This window comes from Mastomys coucha, unplaced genomic scaffold (genome assembly GCF_008632895.1).
Source record: "Mastomys coucha isolate ucsf_1 unplaced genomic scaffold, UCSF_Mcou_1 pScaffold15, whole genome shotgun sequence".
Taxonomy (NCBI): Eukaryota; Metazoa; Chordata; class Mammalia; order Rodentia; family Muridae; genus Mastomys; species Mastomys coucha.
In genome coordinates this window covers 14,864,909-14,891,720 of record NW_022196897.1, presented here as the reverse complement: position 1 = coordinate 14,891,720, position 26,812 = coordinate 14,864,909, and the positions used below count along the sequence as shown (strand labels likewise).

General features: G+C 50.2%; 2 protein-coding genes and 1 long non-coding RNA gene across 8 annotated transcripts in view; 1 reads left to right on the top strand and 2 right to left on the bottom strand.

Moving 5' to 3' along the window:
* Window positions 1-966: 966 nt before the first annotated feature.
* On the bottom strand, window positions 967-3,345 carry LOC116091906. Its single transcript, XR_004119102.1, has 3 exons — window positions 3,154-3,345; window positions 1,670-1,785; window positions 967-1,449 (listed from the first exon to the last, which is right to left on the bottom strand). It is a non-coding gene; the product is annotated as an uncharacterized LOC116091906 (long non-coding RNA).
* Window positions 3,346-11,182: 7,837 nt separating this feature from the next.
* Window positions 11,183-17,954, top strand: Slc2a6 (solute carrier family 2 member 6). 4 transcript variants are annotated; one of them, XM_031369473.1, is made up of 10 exons: window positions 11,183-11,364; window positions 11,884-12,046; window positions 13,090-13,296; window positions 13,856-13,955; window positions 14,361-14,569; window positions 14,837-14,989; window positions 15,573-15,681; window positions 16,014-16,193; window positions 16,457-16,602; window positions 17,233-17,954. In XM_031369473.1, exons 1-10 carry the CDS (start codon window positions 11,276-11,278, stop codon window positions 17,386-17,388), a joined length of 1,512 nt encoding a protein of 503 aa, XP_031225333.1. In that variant the 5' UTR covers window positions 11,183-11,275; the 3' UTR covers window positions 17,389-17,954. The 4 variants fall into 4 exon arrangements, with proteins under 4 accessions (XP_031225333.1, XP_031225335.1, XP_031225336.1 ...); XM_031369475.1 differs by lacking the exon at window positions 16,014-16,193; XM_031369476.1 differs by lacking the exon at window positions 13,090-13,296 and having other exon boundaries at window positions 11,206-11,364.
* A 502-nt stretch (window positions 17,955-18,456) lies between these two features.
* Window positions 18,457-26,812, bottom strand: part of Cacfd1 (calcium channel flower domain containing 1) — an 11,765-nt gene continuing 3,409 nt past the window's right edge. The window contains exons 2-5 of one of the 3 annotated variants that reach the window (XM_031369477.1): window positions 24,890-24,962; window positions 23,432-23,557; window positions 20,562-20,669; window positions 18,457-20,133 (exon numbers count right to left, since the gene is read on the bottom strand). In XM_031369477.1, coding sequence (XP_031225337.1) covers window positions 20,043-20,133; window positions 20,562-20,669; window positions 23,432-23,557; window positions 24,890-24,962 — 398 coding nt within the window. In that variant the 3' untranslated portion in view covers window positions 18,457-20,042. Of the gene's footprint in view, window positions 20,134-20,561; window positions 20,670-23,431; window positions 23,558-23,782; window positions 24,813-24,889; window positions 24,963-26,812 lie in introns of those variants that run through there. The other 2 variants (XM_031369479.1, XM_031369478.1) reach the window with 2 other exon arrangements.

Below are 26,812 nucleotides of genomic sequence, written 5' to 3'. Positions count from 1 at the left end.
CACAGTCATGTGCTTTATATTCCCAGAAAGGAGCAGTGCCCTCTACTGGGACCTTGTCATGGCCACAGAATAGTTCAGAAGCCAGAGCTCAGACCCATCCTCACTCCTCCCCTCCTACCTCTAGGAATCCCCGCAAGACCCCGAGTTCCTGGAAGGAAAGCTGGCACCTGAAGAACATAAACATCCCACCCTCGGAGGCAGCCCTCCTGGACACACCCCAGAGCCTCCTGACAGTCCCTGGCCATGAGCCAGGCCATAGCAGCCCTGGGTTACCTAGTCCATTCTCTGAACGCTTCAGTAAACCCTTCCTCCAGGCTTGGCAGAGCAGTGACCCTGTGGGATGTGGATAACTGCAGGGTTCTCTAGATAGGTTTGTACCATGCCCTGTCCTTCCAAACCCAGCCAGCAGATCCCTACCTGAAAATCAGTCATGCCTGAGAGGAAAGTCTCTTGGAACTCAGGCTGCTGAAGGCAGGAAGGCATAGTGTCCTGAGAAGGGACCCACCCAGAATCCTCTCTTAAAACAGGAGAGTTGCCTCCTCTCTAATGGCTTTTAGATCAAAGACAGAGATGGGGAACAGACAGCAGCAGCAAATGTCAAAACAGTTTTCCCTGGGCAACGGGATCCATGTTCATCCAAAAATCTCAAAATTTCACATCCAAAAAAAAAAAAGCCCATCCTTGGAACACTGGGAAGCGAACCTCTATGCAAGTGCAATTCTATCTTCGACCATCAGGTGGCAGATGAGACCAGTACATCCTTTGGAGGCAGCTCCTTTGCCCCACGAATCTTTTGAGTAAGGGCTCAGAGGCTGGTGTGCTGGAGATCAGAGTGACCACAGAAGGCCACTCACTGGGCATCTTCCTCAAAATTCCAAGAAACAGGCACTACCAGCCCACTTTGAAAACTGGGGAAACTGAGGCCCAGAATAGAAAGACTGACCACACAGTTACTCCCACTCATTGATACAAATGCCTGGAGTCATTCAGCTTTATCTGAAGCCCTCAGCATGGCTTTCCAAAGATGGGGAACAAAGGTGAAGCTAGTTATCAATGAAAGCAGGCCAGATGAATGAACATGAGCTGCCTAAACGTGGGGGTTGAGGCTGCAGCCTCCTACTGGATCCCCCTTTGATAGTCTCACACAGCATTGAATGCCATTGACCAGGAGTGGAGCTAGAAGCCCAGCTGTCCTGCTGCCCTCTGCTCAGGAACCCACTTAGTAGGAAGCTTGGCAGAGTGGCAGGAGGCTTGGCAGCGTGGCTATGCTAGCCAGAATGACATCAGGAGGAACAATAAGATGAGGGCTGCAGCCAGGGTGACAGAGGGCACCAAGTCTGAATCCTCTGCACCATGTATGTCATCACCAGGAGCATCTCCAGGGGCGTCGGGAGCCCCGGACAACTGAGTGGCAGAGACCTTCTCCTCTGGGGGCCCAGGGCGGCTCATCTGTGGGAAAGAGGAAGGGTGAGGGGTGAGACCTCATTTGCATCTGCCCACTCACCACTTGCCCTGGCTAGAGGAGTAGACTAGTGACCACCAGCACCCCACCACGGCCCTGGACACTGTCTTCTCCATTGTAAAGGGGGCTGTTGGTGGCCCCTGGGAGGGCAAGGGTTAGGTGGGCCTCCTTCCCCACCACCACTGGCTTCACTTCCCATCTCCTTACCTCCCCTGGAGATGCTGGAGACCTTAGCCCCAGTGTCACAGTCCTGGAATGCCACTCTGCCAGTTCCCCGAGCACTTAGAGGTTGTTAGGCTGGTCTGGAAGGCCCTTGTTGAAGCCTGGGAAGGAGATACACCCCATCCTACCAGCTGCCTTCCACTTACAGTAACGTGGATTCCCAGTTACAGCCAGCTGCCTTAGAGATGAGAAACAGAGGTTTGGCCAGCAGCTCCAAAGTCAATTGTGGCCACCTGAGACGTGAATTATAGCAGGTAGCTTCTGGACAAGCAGTCTTAAGAGCCCTTCTTTGGGGCAGGGTAGAGCCCCACATGAAAGGACGGTTGAGGTTTAGTGTCCTGGGGTGGTCAGTGCAGGAGGCGGGAGATCTATCCTAAGCTGGATCCCCAGGTCCCTGTCTCCACCTATGTGGGCTCTGTGTGGCATCTAACTTTTAGGACTGCAACCCCCTAGAGCAGTTACCTTCCAGCCATAGGGGTCTCATATCCTGGGAGAGCTTGCCCCTCTACCACCTCCTCTGAATAGATCCAGTTGAGGCCTTTGTTCAGTAGTGCCCACCTCTGGGGAGGGGCATGCCTGGGGAGGAGCTAGATAGAACTGGGCTATAGGAAACAGGGACTCCTCCAAATGCTGTGCCTCCACCCTTGTGGGTGTGTCCACAAGGGCAGTTAGTATCTCAGAATAGAGCTGGGGCCCCTCCCAGACCAGCCTTCACCCATTGCTGGTAACACAGAGTCTCACACTGGGGAGGGGCAGGTTCAGGAAGAGAAGGAGATTGAGTTCAATTCAGCAAGGGGCTTCCAGACGCTGTAGTGCCCAGTGCTGTACAGGGCACAGGGTAAGCAGAAAGAAAACCTTCACACTTAACCAAAGGCTAGGTCCCCATACAACTGACTGAGTCAGACACAAGCAAGAGTGTGCAACAAGTCCCCGGCAAGAGGGCAAGAACAACCTTAAAGATCTTGCAGAGGTCAATAACCTTTAAGATACATGTATATCAAATTGTTCACTTAAAAAATGAGGTGTCGGGCTGGAGAGGCTGCTCAGTGGTTAAGAGCACTGACTGCTCTTCCAGAGGCCCTGAGTTCAATTCCTAGCAACCTTATGGTGGCTCACAACCATCTGTAATGGATCCGATGCCCTCTTCTGGTGTGTCTGAAGAAAGTGACAGTGTACTCATATACGTAAAATAAATAAATAAATCTTTAAAAAATTTTTAAAAAAAGAAGAAGAAGAAGTATTATCTAGATGGTGGCGGTGGTGGCAGTAGCAGCAGAGGGGGCACACACCAAAAATCCCAGCAGAGACCAGCTTGGTCTAGAGTGAGTTCTAGGACAGCTAAAGCTACACAGAGAAACTGTGTCTTGAAAAAAACAAACAAACAAAACAAAACAGATGAGTAAAACCTGTTGAAGCCACACAAATGCCCAGAACAGAAGACCATTAGCAACTCAGGGTTCATTACTCACAGGGGTAGTTGGGGTCTGAGGCCCCTCACCATCTTACTGTTGGTTTCAATCCAGAAGCACCTGTCCACTTAAAAGCACCATTACCCCACAAGCAGAAGGGGCAAACCGCAGACCACAGCACAGACGTGTGTGCCTTCCCCTTTCCCCCACCCCACCCACACGAAGCCTGAGCCAACGAGCATGGAACAACTGCAAGGCTATGGAGCTTGCCTAATCTGAATCACAGCACACAACCTAGGGGAGGGGCAATGCAAAAGAGGGTGCAACCACCAAGACAAACTTGTTGGAAGTAGTAATTTACATCTTGGCTGGAGGCCTCTCCAAGTTCTCAAAACTCATGAATAGGCACATACACTGAACATGTACTCTTTTTGGTTGTCTATAAATTACACCTTAATACAGTTGGGGTTTGATTTGAGACAGGGTCTTACTACGGAGCGCTGGCTAGCCCAGAACTCTCTATGTAGACCAGGCTATTCTTAAAGTCAAAAGACTTGCCTGCGTCTGCCTCCCAGGTACTGAGATTAACACTGTGACCACCACACCTTACCCACTCTTCTATTTTAGGCAGCTAAGAACATTATTTCTTGAGGCTGGAGAGATGGCTCAGTGGTTAAGAGCACTGTCTGCTCTTCCAGACATCCTGAGTTTGATTCCCAGCAACCACATGGTGGCTCACAACCATCTATCATGAGATCTTCTGGCATGCAGGCATATATGCAGATAGAGCACTTGTGTATAAAATAAAAAATAAATAAAATCTTTTAAATTATTTCTCTACCCAGGGCCAGAGTCAAAATCATAAACTATTCCCTTTTCTTTCTTTTTTTTTTTTTACTAGATTTAATTCTTTGGTAAATAAATGATAAATAAACAAATCATGTAATCAAGTAGATTAAAAGGAAAAGAAAGGGAGGAAGGGACACAAGGACAGTAAGATGGCTCAGTGGGTTCAGACACCTGTTACCAAGCCTGATGAGCTGGCTTCAATCCAGAGGACCCACATAGTGAAAAGAGAGAACTGCTTCCCACAAGTTGTCCTCTGACCCCTGCTCTCTGCCATACACACACACACACACAAACACTAAATAAATGTAATAATAAATAAATAAACAAATTTATAGATCAGCCCTGCTTGACAGAAGAAAATGGTTTTCCCACAGTTGGATACAGAGCCCTGATTCAACAGAGCTCTGCTTCCTTAACCCAGCCTCCTTCGTACAGCATTGTCAGTCTTAAGGAGCACAATCAAGATACTTCTCCATCCTTAAAAATCAGTGTAGTGTCAGGGAAATAGGAGGTGGAGTCCAAGTTGACTGCAGGGAACCAGCCTCAATGACCATGCCTGCTAATATCTGGCTTTTAATAGCTGCCTAAGCGTCCCTCTCAAGAGGTAGGCATTAAAATCACTTAGGTGACCAGTGCTAAGTTCATCTGGCTACTTCAGGCTGAAACAAGGTAGAAGCATTTATGTCTTCAGTCTTGCTGGACTTCAGACCTTGGAAGAAAATCAGGGGCCCAGAGAAATGGATTTAGGTTCTCATATGACCCCCTCTGAGGGTAGATAAACTCTGAACAGAGAGATAAATTAAAGTGGCAGTTAGTTATACAGCTCCAGAGACACAGAATAGGATCAGTACAGTGCTACAGTAGACAGAATAGGATCAGTACAGTGCTACAGTAGACAGAATAGGACCAGTACAGTGCTACAGTAGACAGAATAGGATCAGTACAGTGCTACAGTAGACAGAATAGGATCAGTACAGTGCTACAGTAGACAGACTAGGATCAGTACAATGCTACAGTAGACCAAATAGGATCAGTACAATGCTACAGTAGACCAAATAGGATCAGTACAGTGCTACAGTAGACAGACTAGGACCAGTACAGTGCTACAGTAGAGCAAATAGGATCAGTACAATGCTACAGTAGACAGAATAGGATCAGTACAGTGCTACAGTAGACCAAATAGGATCAGTACAATGCTACCGTAGACCAAATAAGATCAGTACAGTGCTACAGTAGACAGAATAGGATCAATACAGTACTACAGTAGACAGAATAGGATCAGTACAGTGCTACAGTAGACAGACTAGGATCAGTACAGTGCTACAGTAGACCAAATAGGATCAGTACAATGTTACAGTAGACAGAATCTGTCTCCTAGTTCCAGAGAACTAGGGTCTTTAAGAGCAATAAAGATGGTATTCAATGCCCACAGATTTACCTATAGGCTGAATGTCCTATGAAATAAAGAAGGGCTGTAACAGTGTTGATGAGATCTTGGAAGATCAAATCCAAGGATGATTTGAAAGACCAGCATTGGGGTATTGCAGAGTGAGTATCAGTTAAAAGCCCGTAACAGGAATCTACTGATTTGGAGGTAAAGTACTACTCAGAATCTAGGCCAGAGAAATGCATCTAAAACCTTTACATCTACTTACAGCTGGAGTGGCTGTGATCATCCCACCTACATACTAATAGCGCATAACCAGGATGTATTAATTAGAAAGGCCTGTTTACAGAAAGGTGGGTGTCTGTCACTGGAGTGCTGTGCTGGTAGCCGTCGCCAAAAGTCAAAGGCCAGTGTCCTGAAGACGAGGTAAGAACTGACTAGAGGGAGTGCTATCAAGGAGAGACCTTTAAAGTTTACCTAAGAGCTAAAAAGATGGCTCACTGGTTAAGAGCATTGACTGCTCTTCTAGAGAACCCCGGGTTCAATTCCCAGCACCCACACAGCAGCTTACAACCATCTATAACTCCAGTCTTGGGGAATTTGAGGCCATTTTCTGGCCTCCTAGGGTACCAGGCATACATACGGTGCACAGACATACATGCAAGAAAAGACATGCGCACACACACACACACACTCACACACACACACACACACACACACACACACACACAAAATAGATTTAAATAAATCAGTTGGGGGCTGGTCAGATGGCCCAGAGGTTAAGAGCATTGGCTGTTCTTCTATAGGTCCTAAATTCAATTCCCAGTAACCACATCTATAATGAGATCTGGTGCCCTCTTCTGGCTTGCAGGCAGAACACTGTATATAAAATAAATAAATCTTTAAATAAATAAATCTTTAAATAAATGAATAAATAAATTTACCCAAAGCAAACATGGTGCCTGGCCTGTAATCTCAGCACTTGGGAAGGGAGAATCCTAGTCAGGGTTTCTATTGCTGTGATAAAACACCATGACCAGAAGCAACTTGGAGATGAAAGGGTTTATTTGGCTTACACTTTCAAATTACTGTTCATCATTTTTTTTAAAGATTTATTTTATTTATTTTATGTGTATGAGTACACTGTAGTTGTACAGATGGCCGTGAGCCATCTTGTGTGGCTGCTCTCTAGCCAGGCTCGCTCCTCCCCGCTCTGGTGTAATTCACTGTAGCTGTCTTCAGACACACCAGAAGAGGGCTTCCGATCTCATTATGGGTGGTTATGAGCCACCATGTGGTTGCTGGGATTTGAACTCAGGACCTTCAGAAGAGCAGTCAGTGCTCTTACCCGCTGAGCCATCTCGCCAGCCCCCACTGTTCATCATTGAAGGAAGTCAAGACAAGAACTCAAACAGGTCAGGAATCTAGAGGTAGGAGCTGATGCAGAGACCACAGAGATGTGTTTACTGGCTTGTCCCTCATGACTTGCTCAGCTACTTTCTTATAGAACCCAGGACCACCTGTTCAGGTTAGCGCCACCCACAATGGGCTGGGGCCTCCCCCACCAATCACTCGTTAAGAAAATGCCTTCCAGCTGGATCTTTTCAAGGCATTTTCTCAGTTGAGGCTCCTTCCTTGGTAATGACTCTTGGCAGGGTGATCATCAGCCATGACTGTCCTTGACAATGTAGTAACTGAGCCCAGCCTGAGCTACAGAAAATGCAAAAACACAAAACAAAACAAAAGCAAAAACAAAACCTCCATCAGAGGCCAACTGGAGGCCAGGACAGGGGCAATGTTTGCACTCTGTCTAAGGATCCTTTGATTTAGGAGAGTAGAAAGTGCCTTAGGAGGGTACTGTCCCTTCCAGTGACCTGTGTGTCTCCTCACAGGTCTAGCATCTATCGGCCAGCTCATTTTCTCCAGAGGAGCCAGTGGCCTTCTTATGCCGCCTGTTCTCACTCCATCTTTCTCCAGTAACTGTAGGTCCCTCTGTCTCCTCTGTTCTCTCTCTATACATAGATGACAGAAAACATGTAGGGCTTTCCCACCCATACCTCAGTTCCTGAAATAATAACTCTGAGACTTAATGATATATGGATAAATGCCTAGGCCATCAGCTTGGGTCTATTTCCCGGCTAGCTTGCAATTTAATTAACCCATTTATTCTATTCTATGAGTGCCATATGGCTGGTTACCCTTTCTCAATCTGCTTCTGTCTCCTAAGAGTTCTGGGCGAACCTTTCTGCATCTGACACTTTCCCAGAGTCTCTCTATCTGAATTCCTATCTCCTATTTCCTTCCCCAGCTCATTGGCCAGCCAGCTAGTTACTGACAAGTGATATTTCCATACTCTCTACAAAAACAGAATGTGTTTATTTATGTGTATTGGCATCCTAGCTTTACACACACACACACACACACACACACACACACACACACACATATAATGGGGCTAGCTACCCTGGAATACATATCAAAGGAAAAAGGAAACTTGTTGAACTTTTGTCCCATGGAAGTAGGAAGTGCTCTAGAAAATATTATGAGAGTACAGGCACAGCTCTTTTGGAAAGGTACTGAGTCACGTAGAATTGGTATAGCAGGAGCCAAGAGGACACTGGGAGCAAGAGGAAGTAGCTGGAGGTGAGTCCCCCTGAACGGGGAAGTAAGGGAGATCCCAGAGCCAGCAGAGGCTTGTAAGTGAAGGGAAGTTGGAAGCAGAAAACAGCAGGGAGATCCATGGCCTCAAGGAAAGGAGTCCACCCCTTGCCATGGTAGAAAAGGTCTGATTTCAGCTAGCAGGAACAGAAGTGTCACTAGGACTGGCTTCGGCTTGGCTCTCAATCCTTGTTTTCACAAACTACCAGTGGGGCAGGAGCCCATAGGAGAAAAGGCAAGAAGGGACAGTGTGCCCACTTGTGACTTTGTTCTCATTTGGGACACAAGTGAAGAAAGTGGGGAGAGATGCCCTTCTTTATGTTGCTAAGTCAGTCAAGTCCTCGGAAATAAAGCGACTAAAACACTTAACCATGGCCTAAAGCCTTAGCTGTCTTACATGGGAAATCTACTCAATTAGAAAAGCACTGGGGCCAGAGAGATGGCTCAGTCTGTAGAGACACTTGCTGGGAAACCTGAGGGGCTGAGTTTAATCCCAGGGGCCTATGTGGTAGAAAAAGAGAAGCAACTATTGAAAGTTGTCCACTGACCTTCACATATGCACCATGCACTACCACACGCATGCGCACACTCAAGCAATAGATGTAATTTTTTTTTTCATCTGAAAGGCCCTGAAGTCTGGAACCATACACAGCACACATGGTCAAGGCAGCACAGTGCCTCCATTTTTTTGTTATGGCTTTCAGCGACCAACTCACAGTGCCAAATTGGGGCAAGCTCCAGCTGCTCTGTTTGCTCCCCTCCCTTGCCCTAAATTTGAGCCAAGGTCATTCTTGGTTATGGGAACGGTGGATGAGGGAAAGAAAGCATCCCAGTGAGCCAGGAAGAGAAGAGCAAGTTAAATGCTTCACCCTCCTACATCACATCCCACAACCATGGACTACATAGGGGCATGGGAAAGAAAACTGCTAAGACACAAGGAGCTTGCCTTGCCAACAGAATATAGTGATCTGCCTTGTCCTGGGCTGGTGAGATGGCTCAGTGGGCAAAGATGCTTGCTACTAAACCAGACAACCTGAGTTCAACTTCTGGGACCACAGGGTGGAAGAACTGATTACCTCCAATTGTTCTCTTATGTCTTCTTTCTCTATGGCACACACACACACACACACACACACACGCATACACATGCAGCACGTACATATACACACATATAAATAAATAAATGAACAAACAAACAAAATGTAGTAAAACATTTTTTTCAAAGATCCTTAAATAATCCTTGGCAAGCCACCAGGGAATATAATGAATTCCAGGTCACCCATAGCTAAATAGAGAGACCTTGCTCCCTGCCCCCCTTTTTTTTAATTTTTAAGGAGCAACTATGACATTTCCTTAAAAGCTGTATTGCCAGAATACAGGAAGTGGGATACAGAACTGATTATGTAAGAGATATCCTCAAAGGCCAGCAAGCTTGCTAATGTAAGACTACCTACTTAACAATCCCAAGTACTTGGTGGTCTGAAGCAGGAGTATTGAAAGACCAGCCAGGACAACCTGGTGAAACTTATCTCAGAGTAAGATAGGGCTGGGATATAGCTCAGTTAATGCAGTGCCTGCCTGAGTTCAGTCCCTAGCACACAATGAAACCAGGCCTACAGTCCCAATTGGAGGTGGAGGCAGGAGGATAAAATTAAAGTGGGTGGCTACCTAGCAGGTTTGATGCCAGCCTGGAATACATCAGACCCTGTCTCAAATGACAAAGGAGTGAAGGGGGCCTAAAGAGATGGCTCAGCGGTTACAAGACCAGGTCCTATATACTCTGGCTCCCATTACTATCTGGTGACTGACCTGCCTGTAACTCCAGCTCCTACAAGTCCATCAATTCTAGCCTCAGGAGCACAGACTCACAGACAGACATAAAATTTTAAAATGATGTATCTTAAGTTTTTCATGTGTATGGGTGTTTTGTCTGCACCATATAAGAGCTGATGCCAGAAGAAGGCATCAATGATCCTGGAAATGGAGGTAAAAGAGGTGGGTTGTGTGCCAACATGTGGTGCTGGAAATCAAACCTGAGTCCTCTGCAAGAGCAGCCAGTGCTCTCAACCGCCAAGCCACCTCTCCAGCTCCCATCCCCCACCCCATCCCCACTCCCCCACACTTGAGCTTGGATGTGAAGTGAAACACCACTCACTCAAAGTTCACCTCCCCACTAAGTAACAGGCGGGCAAGGCAGACACAGGAAGGAAAGAAGTCCAACCAGGGTGGGCTGCAGGAGATGTGCAGTTTTCTGGTCTCTACGTCCTCTGTAGACGCGTTTCTACTGTGTAGTAAAGGGGAACTGAGACTTCTACACCGCCCTTTACTGTTTTAATAGCCTGGTGACAAAGGATCGGTTTATAAATGTGAACAGGAAGTGAGTCCACTCCTGTGACTGAAAAAGTCCAGAGACACAGATAGGCATCTTGACTGTGGCTTTTCCCACCTCCTAGAGAAGTTTCTGTTTCGACTTGACTTTGTCATTTTATACCATTACTGGAATGATTTTGAACAGTGCGAGCTATTTGGACAACCAGGAAATCCCAGAGGTCAGGAATGTAGCTCAGAGATAGATTGCTTACTAGCAGAGAGAAGCCTTGGGTTCTGTCCACAGTTATGGGGTGAGACACCCCAGGGCACCTGCTGGCGTTGCCCCTAATTATCTCTGCTCCAGCCGCCTCCTCCTCCTCCTCCTCCTCCTCCTCCTCCTCCTCCTCCTCCTCCTCCTCCTCCACACACCCAAAGTAGTGATTCATTAGAGTCAACTAGGATTAGGAGGCAAGATGTAGAAGTGGTATCTATGTGACAGGAGAGGGCACAGAACAGGGCCGAGCAAGACAATAAAAAAAATAATAAGAAGAAGAATCCTCTGTGTGGCCTTGGCAAGCTTCCGACTCTCTGGGCTTCTCCTCCGTTAAATCGGACCGAGCCACGGAGCAGTCCACGCTCTTAGGCTGGTGAAATGGGGCTCAGCAGCCTTGGCCGCTGGATCACAAGCCACTGGGACAGGTGTCTGTTAGGGCCAGCCCGCCCCGAGCCCTGCCCTTGGAGCGGGTTTCCCCTGCAGAATCCAGGGCCTCGGGGCGCACGCGATGGGACGCGCCCCAGAACCCAATCGCACCCTGCATCCGAGGCGTGCGGCTGTCTGATTGGACAGCACGGCTCTGCAGGGCCGCCCTGCAGCCAATCGCATCTGTAGGGCGGAGCTTCGCCTGCTGTGCTGGGGGTTCAGGCGGATGCTTTAGCGCTGCAGTGGAGTCCAGCTGTATCTGACTATCCGCGCTGGCCATGCAGGAGCCCCTGCTAAGAGCGGAGGGATTGGACTATGACACCTTCCCTGAGGCGCCTGCGTCGCCTGGAGAGAGGGCGCGGGCCGGGTGAGAGTCTCGGGGCGTGGGGATGGGAGGTTGGGATGGTCTTATCTCCAGCAGGCAGCACACATCTTGGGCCAGTACTGACTTCTGGTGAGTGGCTACCAAGAGTCATCTGACTCTTTCTTACCGCATGCTCGCAAGTCCTATTTAAAGAACTGGACCACCATAGAGAAGAGAGCCTCCAAGGGAGTACTGGGTGGGTCCTCACCTGTCACAGGGGGAGGACAAGGGTCTTGCCTAAGATCACAGAACAGCTTTGAGCATCGCAACAGGAGGCAAACCGCACAATTTCTTTTCTGGAGAAAAAAGGGACACCAGCTCCCGCTGACAGCCTGGGGATTTCCCAAAGCTGCGGCTAAGGCCTGAAGAAGGTTGCGACTTGACTGGCCCTAGACCCAGGCCTCTCCCGGCTATCTGCTGAGCTGGATGGCCATGGGCTCAGGAAAGGCAGCAGTCTGGGAACCGAGGGTCCATTTAAAGGACTTGACCTTGGTCCTTTGGTCCCACCCCATCCCCCACCAGAGTCTTGCAAAACAGAAGGGTGTTCCTGGCCACCTTCGCGGCTGTGCTGGGCAATTTCAGCTTTGGATATGCCCTGGTCTACACGTCTCCAGTCATCCCTGCACTGAAGCTCTGTTCTGACCCAGCACTACACCTGGACAAGATCCAGGCATCCTGGTTTGGGGTGAGGCCTGTTCTCTAAATCAAATGGGGTAGTGGAGGGAGCATGGGCCCACTCAGCCTGTTTACCACAGGGAACTAAAATCACCTAGCCTTGGAACCTCCCCTAGAACACTGGTACCCCTCCCTAACACACATTCCCGTCTGCTAGAGGTGATGGCAAGACCCATGAGGAAGTGACATCCTGCACAGATGTGGGGAGGCTGAGGGGGAGATTTCCCAATCCCATACCCAAAGTCAGGCTGCCACAGCAGAGCTGACACCCTCCTGGGTGCCTGGAGGCAGGCACACCAGGTGCCAGAGGGATGAGAGGTGCCATGTGGACAAGCACAGAGCATGGCTAAACAGAGCCTAGGAGCCCGAGACTTTAACATTAGAATGTCAGTAGACCCTGAGTCAGAACTGCAACTTGACAGCAAAGCTGGAAAGATCTGGGGTCTCCTGAGCATTTCAAGTGGGGTGGGCATGTACAGGGCACTCACAGCATATGCTGAGCACATGCCAGACACTTGGTGAAATATTTTCACCCCTGAGGTCAACTGTATTCTTCCCATTAACACAGCTAAGAAACTGAGGCTGAAGAGGCCACGCTGTGTGCCCCGACCCCACTGCTCATGAGTGGCAGACTCCAGCCAAATTCTTATTCCTCAGCAACTCCAATGACTCCCAAATCTAAAAGTCCCAGGTCTTCAAGTCCCAGGGTTCTCTTTGGTAGTGTGAGCCATAGAGAATGCCTTTAACTTCAGCACTTGGGAGGCTGTAGGAGGAAGATTATGTTCTTGAGGCCTGCTTGGGCTCAAAAAAAAAAAAAATTTGGAGACTTCTGGACAGAGCCACTGTAGACAGGTGGCCCCACTGCACCTCTAGAGTAGAACAGTAGTCATGGTACCTTTACATATAGCTGTCCACAGGCTGCTGTGCATCTCTGCTGACAGGGGACTCTACCAACGAATGCCTGGCTTCTGGGTCAGCTCTGGAGGAACTCTCTCCAGACTCGGGTGGGGGTGAGAGCTCTTAAAGCCACTGTATCTTCTTGCACCCCTGCAGTCTGTGTTCACCTTGGGTGCTGCAGCAGGGGGCCTCAGTGCTATGCTACTCAATGACCTCCTGGGCCGGAAGCTCAGCATCATGTTCTCGGCTGTCCCCTCAGCCGTTGGCTATGCACTCATGGCCGGTGCCCATGGCCTCTGGATGCTTCTGCTGGGGAGGATGTTGACCGGCTTCGCTGGGGGACTCACTGCTGCCTGCATCCCGGTAAGGCCACATGTCTCCACTGCCTTGGGGCTGTTCTGGGCTACCCCTGCCTCTGAGCCTTTGCTCAGTGATAGTGTGTGTGGTCCACTACATTGCCCAGAGAACCTCAGCTTCCTCCACTAAGGCAGCTGACATCATCGTCACTCAAAACTTCCTACCCTGTGTTTTGACCTCAGTTCAATGCGTTGCTCAACTCAAAAAATTTGCATTGCACAAGGGATGCGAAGGGAAGTTCCTGCCCACCTCCACCCCCACCCCAACTGCTTACCTCATGCAGTACTCCATACACAAACTTATCCTCTGGCCAAGCCCCGAGGGAAAAGAGGTCACTAGGGTAAATACAGATGCCTGCTCAGCCCCAAGTCTGAAGCCCCTGGGCTTGGTTGGGTCCCTCCATCCATACCCATCAGAGCTGAGTGCTTCTGTATACTTCTTTGCTAGGGAAGGGAAGGTTGGAGCCCTGCCCCTTCTCCAGGCTCCCAAGTCCCTCCATCACCCCAGTGGACCCAGGAACATGAATTTCCCACTAAAGTCTCAAGTTGGGGCATGTGCCTTACAGGTGTACGTGTCTGAGATTGCACCTCCTGGTGTTCGTGGGGCCCTGGGGGCCACACCGCAGCTCATGGCCGTGTTTGGATCCCTGTCTCTCTATGCCCTCGGCAAGTAGCATCCTGCACTCCAGCATTCAGGTTCTGGGGGTTTGGGGGGATGGAACTCTCCCTGAAGAAAGCCAGCACCAATAGACAGGACACATGGCTTCCTAGCCCCAGTAGGCACCATCTCTCTGAGCACTGGGGCCTACTGCAGCTTCAGACCCCCTTCTCACAGCACAGGGGGTCAAGTGTCCTATCAGTTCATGAGGAAAGCCCATACCGGAGTTGGCCTGCCTGGGTGATAGGGGTGAGAGTCCCAGGCCCAGCCTTCCTAATACTCTCCCATTATATTGAGACTGTTTAGGGATCTCACTTTAGTACCAGGGTCCAGCCAATTCCTGAGGCCCCTCACTGTGCCTACTCCAGGGACTTGCAGAGGTCCCATCCCCTCACTGAAGCCTCTCTCACCAGGTCTTCTGCTGCCTTGGCGATGGCTTGCTGTGGCCGGGGAGGGGCCTGTTCTCATCATGATCCTCCTGCTTAGCTTCATGCCCAACTCTCCTCGCTTCCTGCTCTCAAAGAGCCGGGATGAGGAAGCACTGCAGGCACTGACCTGGCTGCGAGCTGACTCGGAGGTCCATTGGGAGTTTGAGCAGATCCAGGACAACGTGCGGAGACAGGTGCAGCATGTGTGGTACTGCCTGACCAGGCCCCAGCACAGAGGCTCTGTGTAGCCTTGGACATTCACTAGGCTTCTCTGTGCCTTGGTTGCCTTTCCTCAAACGAAAGCGGTTCCTGCTAGTGTGCAGAGCTCATTCAGCCTCCCGTGGTTGGGCCTCTCTTGGAAGAGGGAAAAGGGTGGTCTCTCCTAGACCCACAAATGCCAAGACAGGGTGGCCAGGGCAGGAGAGCCTGGCATACCCCTCAACAGCAGCTTTGTGTTCCAGAGTAGCGGAATGTCATGGGCGGAGGCCCGGGAGCCCCGTGTGTACCGGCCTATTCTCATTGCAGTACTAATGCGCTTTCTGCAGCAGCTGACAGGCATCACACCCATCCTGGTGTACCTACAGACCATCTTCGACAGCACATCCGTGGTGCTGGTGAGAACCCACTTGGCCAGCACTGCCCAGAGTCCTGAGGCTGTTGAGAAGAATACAGGCAGGGCAGCCAGGAAGTTAGTGGCTGAGACCTGGATGCCTCTCATTCACAACCTGCCTCAAAACATTCTTCTCCACCAAAGCTTAAGTGCTTTAAAATACACAGAATAACAAAAGAAAACAATTTAATAGAACACAGAACTCTTCGGACTGTGGCCCCAGACTCAGATCCCAGGAGGGCCTGTGAGATCCCTGGGAGCCCAGTTCCACCCCAGCTTCTTTCTGCAATGAGGTGTAAAGATGAGAATGACTCAAATCTACCACTGCTGTCCAACCAGGATCTGTGCCCACTATGGCTAGTAGTAGGCACAGTAGAAACCTAAATAACCTGCTGGGAAACCTAAATAAAGGTTGGGGCACAGAAAAAGTACCTAAGGGCTCAATAGCTAGGATAGCTCATGGCCAAAATAAAGGGGGCTGGTGATAGTGACCCTAGACTTAGGGCTGAATGTCCTTAGTGCATTAGGGTCAGGGTAGGGCACAGGACACTAGGCCAGGTCTCTCAGCCCAGTGCCCTGCCCCACAGCCCTCCCAGCAGGATGCAGCTATAGTTGGTGCTGTGAGGCTCCTGTCTGTGCTGATTGCCGCTGTCACCATGGACCTAGCCGGCCGTAAAGTCCTGCTCTATGTGTCAGGTGAGTGTCTCCACTGTAATGTGTGTCTCTTATTCCTTACGGCCACTGTGTCCACTGCAATCTGGGCTATATCCAAGCCTCCCTAGTACATGGTCCAGGACCTAGCAAATGGCAGCTGCTACACACAGGTCTGCTCATGCTCTAAGAGCCAAGCAGCCCACCCACCCAACTCAAGGGTGTGGCAGGAGACCCTGAGCTTGCCATTCTGTGTTGGGGGCAGAGGGTTGACCCTTTCATAAGCCAGCCTTGCCACCTAGCAAGAAGTGTAGTGGGGCTTGGAATGGACCTCATGCTCGGAGGAATCTGGCCCTGAGGTGCCCATGTGTCCACAGCATCCGTCATGTTTGTTGCCAACCTGACGCTGGGGCTGTACGTCCAGTTTGTGCCAAGGCCTCTGACCCCCAACAGCACTGTGGAGGTCATTACCCTGGGGGGCACAGAGCAGCCCCCAGACACAGCCTTCAACTATCTCACTCTGATACCCCTGCTGGCCACCATGTTCTTCATTATGGGTAGGAGCACCACAGTGATGGGGAGACCTGGGATGGGCTGTTTGGGAGGATGGGGACCACAAGGGCTCTATTCCTGTCCTGGGTTGCCTAAGGAGTTGGGGAGTTGGAGTTAGGGCCCTCTAGCAACTCAGTCACATCACCTCAACTGAGATCCGCAGGGAAAGCAGGTAGTCCTGCCCCAGCAGGATCATGAGACACGGGCAAGAGGGTGGACTGAGGGGGTTTCCAGAGCCTGAACCAAACTACTCCTCTCTTCCGGTCAGGCTATGCCATGGGCTGGGGTCCCATCACCTGGCTCCTCATGTCTGAGGTTCTGCCCCTGCGTGCCCGTGGTGTGGCCTCGGGGCTCTGCGTACTGGTCAGCTGGCTCACAGCCTTCATCCTCACCAAGTACTTCCTGCTGGCAGTGGTGAGTGTCTGGCCCCAGGGCTCCCAGCTAGGTTTCTCTATTAGCAGTCTCCTCCACTACAGAAGCCCCTGCACCCCCAGCACAGGCCTCTTACGGGCTAAGGCTGGTCAAGTGGTAACATGCTGGGGGCCTTAGGAGGAGTCTGGTTACCTCCCAGCCCAGCTGCATTGTCTCTTGACTTACTAGATGCTAGGCCTCTCTAGTGTGACCCTGCAACCTGATTACAGCATCATGTGAGGTCCTTCCTAAATATACCTTGCTCCCAGCCCTGCAGTGCAGCAAGCCCTGCAAATACCTGAATGCTAGCTAGCTCCAGACTCCCAGGGAAATGCAGATGGGTCAGCACAAGCCAGAACCTGCCCTACCCATTCAATGGTCATTGAGAGGAGGGCTGACACAACATGCTGCCCTGTAGGAAGCCTAGAGCTTGGGTGTAGAAGTGCACCTAAGAGAGTGGAGTCTCCAGGCAAGAAGGCTGAGGGGCAGCTTGGGAATAGTAGAGAAGGCTGGGTTTCCGAGCAGGGCAGTGGCCAGATGGAGGCCCCACAGGCTGCCAGTACTAGCTGAGCCCTTAAAATTCTGGCAGAGGCTGTGTACACTTAGTAACTCCTTCCCCAACTCCTACTGCAGAATGCCTTCGGCCTCCAGGTGCCTTTCTTCTTCTTCTCGGCCATCTGCCTGCTCAGCCTGCTCTTCACAGGCTGCTGTGTGCCTGAGACCAGGGGCCGCTCACTGGAGCAGATCGAGGCCTTCTTCCACACTCGCAGGATGTCCTTCAGGCCCTAGTCAGGGGCTTGCCTGTAAAGGGCCAAACCACCCAGGCCAGGCCTATGCACTGGCCACAGATTCACACCTGCAACTGGGAGCAGCAGCACCCCTGCCATCAGCCAGAGCACACTTCCACCTCGGGACAGGCAGTTCACCAACTATGGGCTGGTGGGCCCCAGCAGGCAGCCTGCAGTGCTGTAATACCTCAGCTGAGATTCACAGGGGGAGCAGGCAGCCCTGCCCCAGACTGAGCAAAGGCTGTACCCAAGAACAAGGCTGTCGGGACCTCCACTCTAGTTCCTCATTCCTACAAGGAACACTCAACATGTAGGTCCATGTTAAGGACAGAAAACAGAGATGGAGGTGGCAAAGTGACATTGTACAAGGACATAGTCACATCGTTCTGATCAATTGGCCATGGGGAGGACAGGGTCCTGCACCCACAAGGGTCTGGGTACCTTGAGGAACACTGGACTTCCAAAGGCCAGAGCACAGGACCCACTTCAACCTTGGATACCTCTAGTCTGCAAACTGTTCACTGTTTTTCAAAATAAAGAGCTGGGCCTACAGCCTCAGGGAGGAAAGGGGAATGGGACCTATTCCAGGGAGAGGCTCCCTACCCCAGCAGCCAGGCCACACCCCAAACTCAGCCCAGACTACCAGGGCACTCTGGACATGATCGCAGTGCAGAGAAAGCTATGGTCACTGTGGGGTTCAGGACCAGCTTGCCCTCTAAGCCTAGGCTACTCTCTTCGAGACCCTGTGAGCAGGCTCAGGCCAGGCTAGGCCCAAATAGCATAGACGAGGTCTCCCTGCCAGTTACAGGCACTGGAGACAGAAGGTGATAAGCAGACTGTGCATACTAACTACAAACTTGCTTTACTCCAAATGTAACCCAATCAACAAACAAGCTAGGGGTGGGAGGCAAAAGGAGCCACAGAAGATGCCCAGATGCAGACAAGAACGGGGCCTAGTCTGGGCTGGACAGTGCCCATGCTCAGAGTCAGAGCAATGGGCTCCACAGCCACTGTGCATGGGTCTGCCAAGAACCTTAGAACTTAAGTGACTGACCGCCCCACACTGGTCTATGTCCGAGGGCCTCTTTATACCTCACCCATGCCTGCCTGGCACAAAATGGATTCCCTAGTGAGGTACAATCTCACTATACATGTCGCCTTTGAGTTCTGCTGCAGAGGTACGAGGCCTGGGCAGAACTGGCCGGAGTCCATGCCTATCCAAGTAACCAGAGGAGCAGGTGGGGCTTTTTCTCCTCCTGGGAGGTAGACAGGTCTTACTGTTAACACAGGCCCAACAGATACAAACACACATGCACAGAGCCCTTGAAACCCACCCCTAGCTCAAGAAAAATAGCCTCTGATGAACCGTGAAGGCACATGACCCCCTAACCAGCTACACTATAATAGTTCTGCCCCTCCAGAGTTCAGCATGGCCAGGCTCTTTGGACAACTGCTGCTATCCCCAAAGTCCATGGATCAGAGCTTCTATCCCAAAGAGAATGTCCACCACTCCTGGCCTCAAGAACTGATGAGCTAAAGGTCCCCTAGAAACTTGATGACTCCATGGCTGGGTTCCATGGACAGGTCCAGCTGAAGGTCTAGTGCAGGAGGGGGGCAGGGCTCAGCACTTGACACATCATCTTCAGCCAGGCAACCAAACATGTACCTAATGGCCAAGGACCCATCTAATCAGCCACTGATGCCAATGTCACAGGACAGTGGGAAGAGAACAGTACAGAGGAAGGTGAGGGGACAGCAGGGCATGTCTCTGGAGCCATGTGCCAGCGGAAGAGCTCTCCTTGCCCCAGCCATGCAGGCTTACTCTCTGTGCTCTGGTACCTGAGAAGGGGCTAGCTCTGTGTAGGAGGTGAGTCTGGTCTCTGCCCAGCTCTCCAAAGGCTACGGGATGCCAGGGGCAGGTTGGGAAGAATACCTGAGGTTAATCCCTACTAATAAGGAACCTGCCATCCCTGACGAGGAGGTTTTCAGTGCAGACTAGCAGCAATACACACGCCCATACCACATCATACTACAGACAGACAGACAGACAGACAGACATACACACACACTTTCTAGCACTGAGCAGTAGGGAACTTCCACCCTCTGGCCACTGCCAAGGTTGCTTTTCTGGCCAGGAAGTTCATCCTGGGAGTGCTGTAAATTCTCACATGAGCAGCCATCTCTCCTGCTCCTGGTAGCAGTAGCTGGCTTCAGGACACTGTTGCACTCCTCCTCTGCTCTGAGGACAGCATGGAGCAGAACTGAAGCCCTACCTGTCAGCAAGCCTGAACCTAGAAAGGACAAAACCTAAAGTGGCTTAAGCCTGGGTGAAGCCTCTTAGCCAAGTGAGGACCAGCGTGTTCAGGGGAGGCTGCTCTTAGCTCTGGGAAGCGTCGCCAGCACAGAATGTGCACTGCAGGCTAACAGGAGTGAGTTCATCCCATCCACATGCCAGGCCCAGGCCTTCAGTCCTAGTGGGGCAAGAGCTCCAGGCTCAGGAGGTCCAGAGAACAGGGAGGCACAGGAAGCCTCGAGGCATGGAGACGTGCAGGTGCTCCTCTCCCAGGCCGTTTAGCAGAATTGATACTCAGACTTCTCCAGAATTCACAGACCCCAATGGCAGTAGGCAATGAGGACAGGCCACCCTGCCTCACCTCACAGTTCTCCCTCGAATGTCTCAGCCAGCTTCTCCTCATCTGCCTGCTGCCTCTGCTGCTGGATCCGAGCATAAGAAATGGCATCACCCCTGGAGAGAGAAAAGCAGGCATTCTATAGGCATAGCCCTCCCACCTCCAACCCCCCCCAGGCAGCATCCCAGGTATGGCCTGCAGGCAGATTCCCCCAGGAGTGTGCTCCCTAGAGGCCCTTGTCAAAGGAGCAGAGCTTTGTTACTCTGAGAAGGGCACATGTTGCCTGGCACTGACTGAGCTGAAGGGAAGAGGTGGCAGCTGGCTCCAATGTCTGGTGCATACCTCACTGTGTACAAGCCAGGCAAGAGGGACCACCTAGGCTGTCCCCTCATGTCTTGCCTCTCTTCCTGAGAGCACAGATAAAGTTACTTGTGGCCACTGCATAACAACTAGACAAAGGGTCCCACTCAGACCTTTCCCACTTCAGATGGGGTATCAGGAGCACCAGAGGAGGCCCCACCCCAGGAATGGGCTGTAGACGCACTTTTTGCCCAGGGCAGACAGTCCATACAGCACCCCGGTGGCAAAGGCGATGGCGTTGCCCAGCAGTGTAGTCAGTGTCAGGCTCATGACGATAGGGACGATGGCCATCCTAGGAGAAAACAGACATCCCTAAAATCCCATCTTTTCTGGAGTCAGAGTCCAAAACTATGTCAGGTCGTTGTGGCCAGATCTGTGACCCACACAGGGTTAAATAGCAAAGATCTGGGTAAATGACCCTACTATTCATTAAAACAGGGAGGCTGGGCCCAGAGGGTCTGGGGTATAGTCCAGCTGTACAGCCCTGTGACCAAGTGAGCATATCAAGGCTACACCTCACTATATAGTGGGGTCCTAACTTCACGGTGAGGGCTGATGGCCACTTATCCTACACCCGCATCCCAAGCACTGAATGAACACTTTTATCAGTTCAGCATTCCTGGCCCAGCTGTGCCTCAAAAAGGCCCCCAGCTCATACCCCAGGGAACACTGGACCGGGCGCAACTGTGGGGCTTCAGTAGCAGCCTGGCGCCACCTAGTGGTGGGTTCATTCAGCCCTAAGAACCTCTTAAGCTCAATCTTGAGGGATGGTATTTTTCCAACGTGAGGTGAATTGTGGATACGCTGACCCAGGAAGATGATGGAGCTTGCAGCTCAGCTCTCAGTCCAGTCATTTCTGGAGAGAAGGCTCACTGGGCAGGAGGATAACACTCAGAGCCAACTGCACTCCTTGGATTTCAGGTGTATATGTCTGTGTAGCCAGAAGTGCTTCAAAGCGCAGAGGGTCCTTGACTTGGATGGTTGCGGCTGCGGTACTCAGCAGACATGAGCTTTATGGGCCACCTTACAAGATGGCATACCAGGTCACTGTGGCCAGCATCAGGGCTTTAAGCATGGTGAGGTTTAGTGACAGCCATGTTTGGTGGGTAAGGTGTGCTACCATGTTTTCAACAGGATATTTGTTTTATCAAAATGGAAGCTAAGTTGAGGATCCTCTATAATAAAATAATAGAAATCACGAGGCAAAAGACCACAGGAGGAAAACCGTTAACATTAAAGGCAAAGGACAGGCTGGAAAAGTCGGAATGGGAAACGAAACAAAGGAATCTGAGGTCTTTAATACTGCAAGCACACAGCCTGCAGAGTCACACATTAAAGCTCTCATTAAAGAGAGTGGCACCACCGGAGGTACTTCTTAGACATATGAAAGCAGCACTAGGCACTGCATGGGGAGGGGACAGACACCCAGATGGCCTCTCAGGGAAGCAGCTGAGTCACGTATGTTAAGATCTTTTGAATGATCAAACCCTAGTCTGGTAATTCCACACCTGGAAACATCTCCTAAGGATATCATCATAGTAGTTTGGCCAATGGATGTTCGCCAGATTTGATTGATGCCAGCTAACAAAGTAAGACAAAGCAATAAGTATGCCCAGATGAATAAATGTGCTTAACAGTAAAAGGAATGTCACCATTTTTATGACAATACTGAAAATGTTGATACCACAGCAAGTGAAAAGAGTAGCTGCAAACTTATATGTACTAGTTATAGGCATGTTAGAGATGAGCTTCAGACTTGTCTGCACGCAGACTGAAGGGACGCATGTCAATAGATGGACAGGTACTGAGGACTGGAATGACCGTTTTTTACTTTTCAAATGACTTTTGGTAAACATACATTATTGTCAGCATCATGACAACACATCTTAAAAATCCAAAGAAAGCCAGGTATGGTGGTACATGCCTTTAATCCAAACACTCAGGAGGCAGAGACAGATGAATCTCTGTGAGTTCAAGGCCAGCCAGGTCTATATAATAAGACCATCTCAAAGACAGAGGGAAAAGAAAAGACAAGGAAGGGGTGAGGAGATGGCTTAGCTGGTGCCTGCTGCACATGAGTTAGGGCCTGTTTGGATCCCCATATAAACCCAGGTACTTTGGGGCTGGTAAGGTGGAAACAAGTGAATTCCTACAGCTCACTGGCTTGGCAGTCTAGCCAAATATGTGAACTCCAGGCTTAGTGAGAGACCCTGTCTTTAAAAGCAAGTAGAAAGTGACTAAGGAAAATACTTATGTCCACATTAGTATTTTCCATTCGCATGTGCATCCACATGTATATATGCATGCATGTACACGTGCATGTGCACACACACACGCACACACATACACTTACACACACACACACACACACACTACTACACTGCTACACTGATTAGAATTTTATGACCTTATGAGCCCCTGATTTTAGACATATTAGCAAACTGCCAGCAAGCACACACACTGTGTGTTCTCCCTGCAGAAGCTGCTGAGCCTCCACCAATCCTTAGAGTAACCTGATCTTAAAGACAATACTGGTACTTATGAGTACTGCTGCCTAGCCAGGCTCTCAAGGAAAGCCCTTCTTCAGAGGCTCCCAGGTATTAACTGTATCTGAGCGTGCTGCAGTCTGATACGCTGCACTTATCACAAGCAGAAGGAGAAGTGTATGTTTAGAGGGAATGGTGTTTTCTGTTCTGTAGTCTCCCATCTGGACCTCTAGGTTGACCACACTCCTCTCAAGGCTTCACAATGCCTACACAGATCCACTACAACCCATGTGGAAACTCCCAAGTCAAAGAGCAAAACCCAGCTGCTTCCCCATTCTGCCACTAGTGTGGCCATAGCTGCCATGTGAGCTCTAGGAGGCAGATACTGGGTTTCATTCTTTAGCACCTGTTACTGGATGAGCCAGTGGCCGTGCCCACAGCTATCAAATAAAAGTTCTGTAGAAGAAAAGGCCTCTACCTGTTCCTGCCCCACCCACCTCACAACACACAGTTTTAATCAGCAGGAGTTTGGGAACCATGCCATAGGCCCCGCCCAACAGCCCCTCACCCGCAGTAGAAGACAGCCTTCTGCCAGGAGCGAAGCCGGTCAACCTTCTCAGCTACTGTGTTTGCAAACTCCACAAACTGGCAGCAGAAGGGAGCCTCACACAACAAGAGGATGAAGGCGTTCATGCTGCAAGGGTAAAGGCAGAAAGGACAATGATAGTTTACTACCTGGGGCTACAACAGCTCTCATGCCAGTGGCTCAAGGAACACTACCATCTCACAGGCCTTGAGCTTCCATAAACACCTGGATTCTACAGGGTACCAGTTTCTGCTAAGCAGTTTAACAACCCACCTGAGCACACAGCTGCGCCAGCATCCCTAACTACCCAAGCATCCTGGAGGAAGAGCCTGGTGTCTGATCTCTTTATTGTTCCAACAGTGAAATGAAGAACTAAGATCCCTGCCTCCATATTATCTTTAGCCAGCAGCACCTTCATCCACAGAACTTAGCCACACAGCCTGTTGTTAGTACTATCCCCACAGTCACTAACCCTGACATCAAGGGCAGGCTGCCCCCAGCAGAAGTGCAAGGTACCAAGCCACTGAGGACTACCCATGGCCTGAGCTGGAAGCATGTGGGTCAGGGAGACAGAGATGCAGGCTGCTCATGCTGGGAGCTTCCACACAGGAACCTTTAATCCTTGTCCAGTCGCTGGAAACAGCTAAGCTGCTGGTGCTAGAGGCCTTTGCTCCCACAGGCGGGCAATGGTCATGACCAGACAACAGAGTCATTGCCGGGCCCCACATCTATCTGGGAGCAAAGTGCCACCAACCACCTGATTAACAGACACAACCCTTATAACTCTTGACCACTGCCCATCTCCCCATGACCCATCACAGTCTTCCAGATGCCAGCTCACTGTTTCATCAATCTGTACATAACCTCTATAGTCCCCATCCTTGCTGCCTTGGGCCAGCATAAGCCTCTGTACACATCACCATAAGACCCTAGTCCTCCTAACCCTAGGCAGGACCTACCTAACCCTTGCCCCAGATGACTGTTTAGCGCCCTCCGGGCATTAGCAAATGCTAATGTACAGTGCTCCCCATGCACCGTGAGCAGCCTTCACTCTGGCAACCTTTCCTGGGATCTGGCTGCCCAGGAAGAGGATGAAAAGGAGCTGCTCCCTGTGGATACAGTAGCCAACAGTTCCACCTGCATCTGCCCCCTAACTGCAGCCCTGCTGACAGCCTCACAGCTGACCACCCGCCTCTCTCTGTCATAGACCCTCGATTCTGACCTTACACACCATGGCCCTGGAGCTCCCAGAGAGATTGGCCCACTGTGGTAGACAAGGAGTCTACAGTGTCTGGCTGGGTAGATGTGGCAATCGTGTCTGTGACACTGTCCCCAATAAAGGCTCAAGCGGCTATCAGGAAACCTGGGAGTGAGAAGTGGGATGAGGCCTGCACCACATGCCTCAAACCCCACCAAGGCAGGACAGTCACGGCTACTCACATCATCCACACACCGGCTGCGATGTTCAGAGGGTGGATAGTGACGCAGTTGAAGAGTCCGGAGATGGCACAGGCTTCAAAACAAAAGACAATGGGCAGGGGTTAGCAGAGTACAGTAGAGCTTGCAGAAGGCACTGAGAACACATGGGGTTCCCTCTAGATGCTCAGCATTGGGGCTCCGCTCAGCAACCATCACCACCTGAGACAGCAGAGAGTAACACGTGTACATATGAAGCTCAAGTCTAGCTACTTCATACCTGGAGGATGCAAAGGCTAAGGCTCTGAAGGGCTAGCCCTTGGATCCAGGTCATTATCAAACCCTCTCAAGAAGTCAGGCCTGACAGCAAACATCTTTAATGTGTCCCCTGTGGGCTAGGGTGGGTCATTCTTTGGTGTACTTATCCAGGCTGGGACCGTGGGTTATACAGGTCTATTTCTCTGGTTTCTCCAGAGTTTTGTTTAGAATATGGGCTGGCCTTTCTTGGGGCTTCTCTTTCCTTAGCTTTACCAACATCTGGCACTGTTGAAATCCTGATTTTGGTGCTGGAGCCATGGCTCAGTGGTTAAGATCACTGACTGTAGGTCAAAAGGACCCTGGTTCAAATCCCAGCTCCTGCATGATGATTCCCAGCCATCTGAACTGTCATTTGCCGGGGACGCTGGTGGCGCATGCCTTTAATCCCAGCACTTGGGAGGCAGAGGCAGGCAGATTTCTGAGTTCGGGGCCAGCCTGATCTACAGAGTGAGTTCCAGGACAGCCAGGGGTATACAGAGAAACCCTGTCTCAAAACAAACAAACAAACCCTGATTTTGGCAGTTAATATGTCTAGGAAACCACATATCTTAATATCCCTTTGTCTGATGACCACTCCTATGCATGGCAACCTTCTGGCTTTTCTTTCTCAGCTGCTGTTTTCTGGGGAGGCGGCTTCCTTTTGTGTGTGTTTCTTTTCCCTGAGGAGTTGCTTGTGTTCTGGGCAGTTGCAAAAACCCCTTAACATAGCACTTTGTGTATCCAGGAATTTTCACCAAACAGACATTCTTTTTTGTTGTTGTTGTTTTCTTCAAGATAGGGTTTCTCTGTGTAGCCCTGGCTGTCCTGGAACTCACTCTGTAGACCAGGCTGGCTTCGAACTCAGAAATCAGCCTGCCTCTGCCTCCCAAGTGCTGGGATTAAAGGCGTATGCTACTACTGCCTGGCTCAGACATTCTTAATTTTAATGTAGACAGTTGGCTTTTGTTAGGAAATTTTGTTTTGTTTTGTTTTGAAGGGAAAATACAAAAGAGCTTCCATAGTGGGAGGGGCTTTAGTGGAGAATCTCAGGATTGATACTTTTGGACTTCTAAAACTAGCTTAAGAAATTCTGATTTTCTTTTCTTAGCTCCATAGTTTTTTTGTTCTTTTTTTTCCCCTCATAATGAGACCACTAAATGAGCCTAAAGTTCTAACTGGTCTACCCTGGTGTAGGTAGGTGCACTGTTCTGAGCCCTTAACCCTGGCTCTCATTGGCTGCTGCTGGGCGGTGCTGGATGCTGACTATTGTATGTTACTCATAAACCCATCTGAAATGCTCCTTTGTGTGGGAAATGCACAAATTTTATTTTATTTTTAATTATAACTAGCCAGTTTCCTAAGCTTTGTCTACTTAAAAAAAATTATATATAGTCTGATTTTCACAAAAGCATGTCAACCCCTTTTTTTGTGAGAATATATGCCATTCCTTTGACTTTTGTAACATTTAAAAAATCCATGATATAGTATGGCTTCCAGGTTTTTCAGCTCTTGTATGGCCATTAATGAGTCTGAACACACTAATAGGTATCCAATCTCAACTGAATAAAGGGAGATACCTTTAAAAAGGAAGAAGAAGAAGAAGAAGAAGAAGAAGAAGAAGAAGAAGAAGGAGAAGGAGAAGGAGAAGGA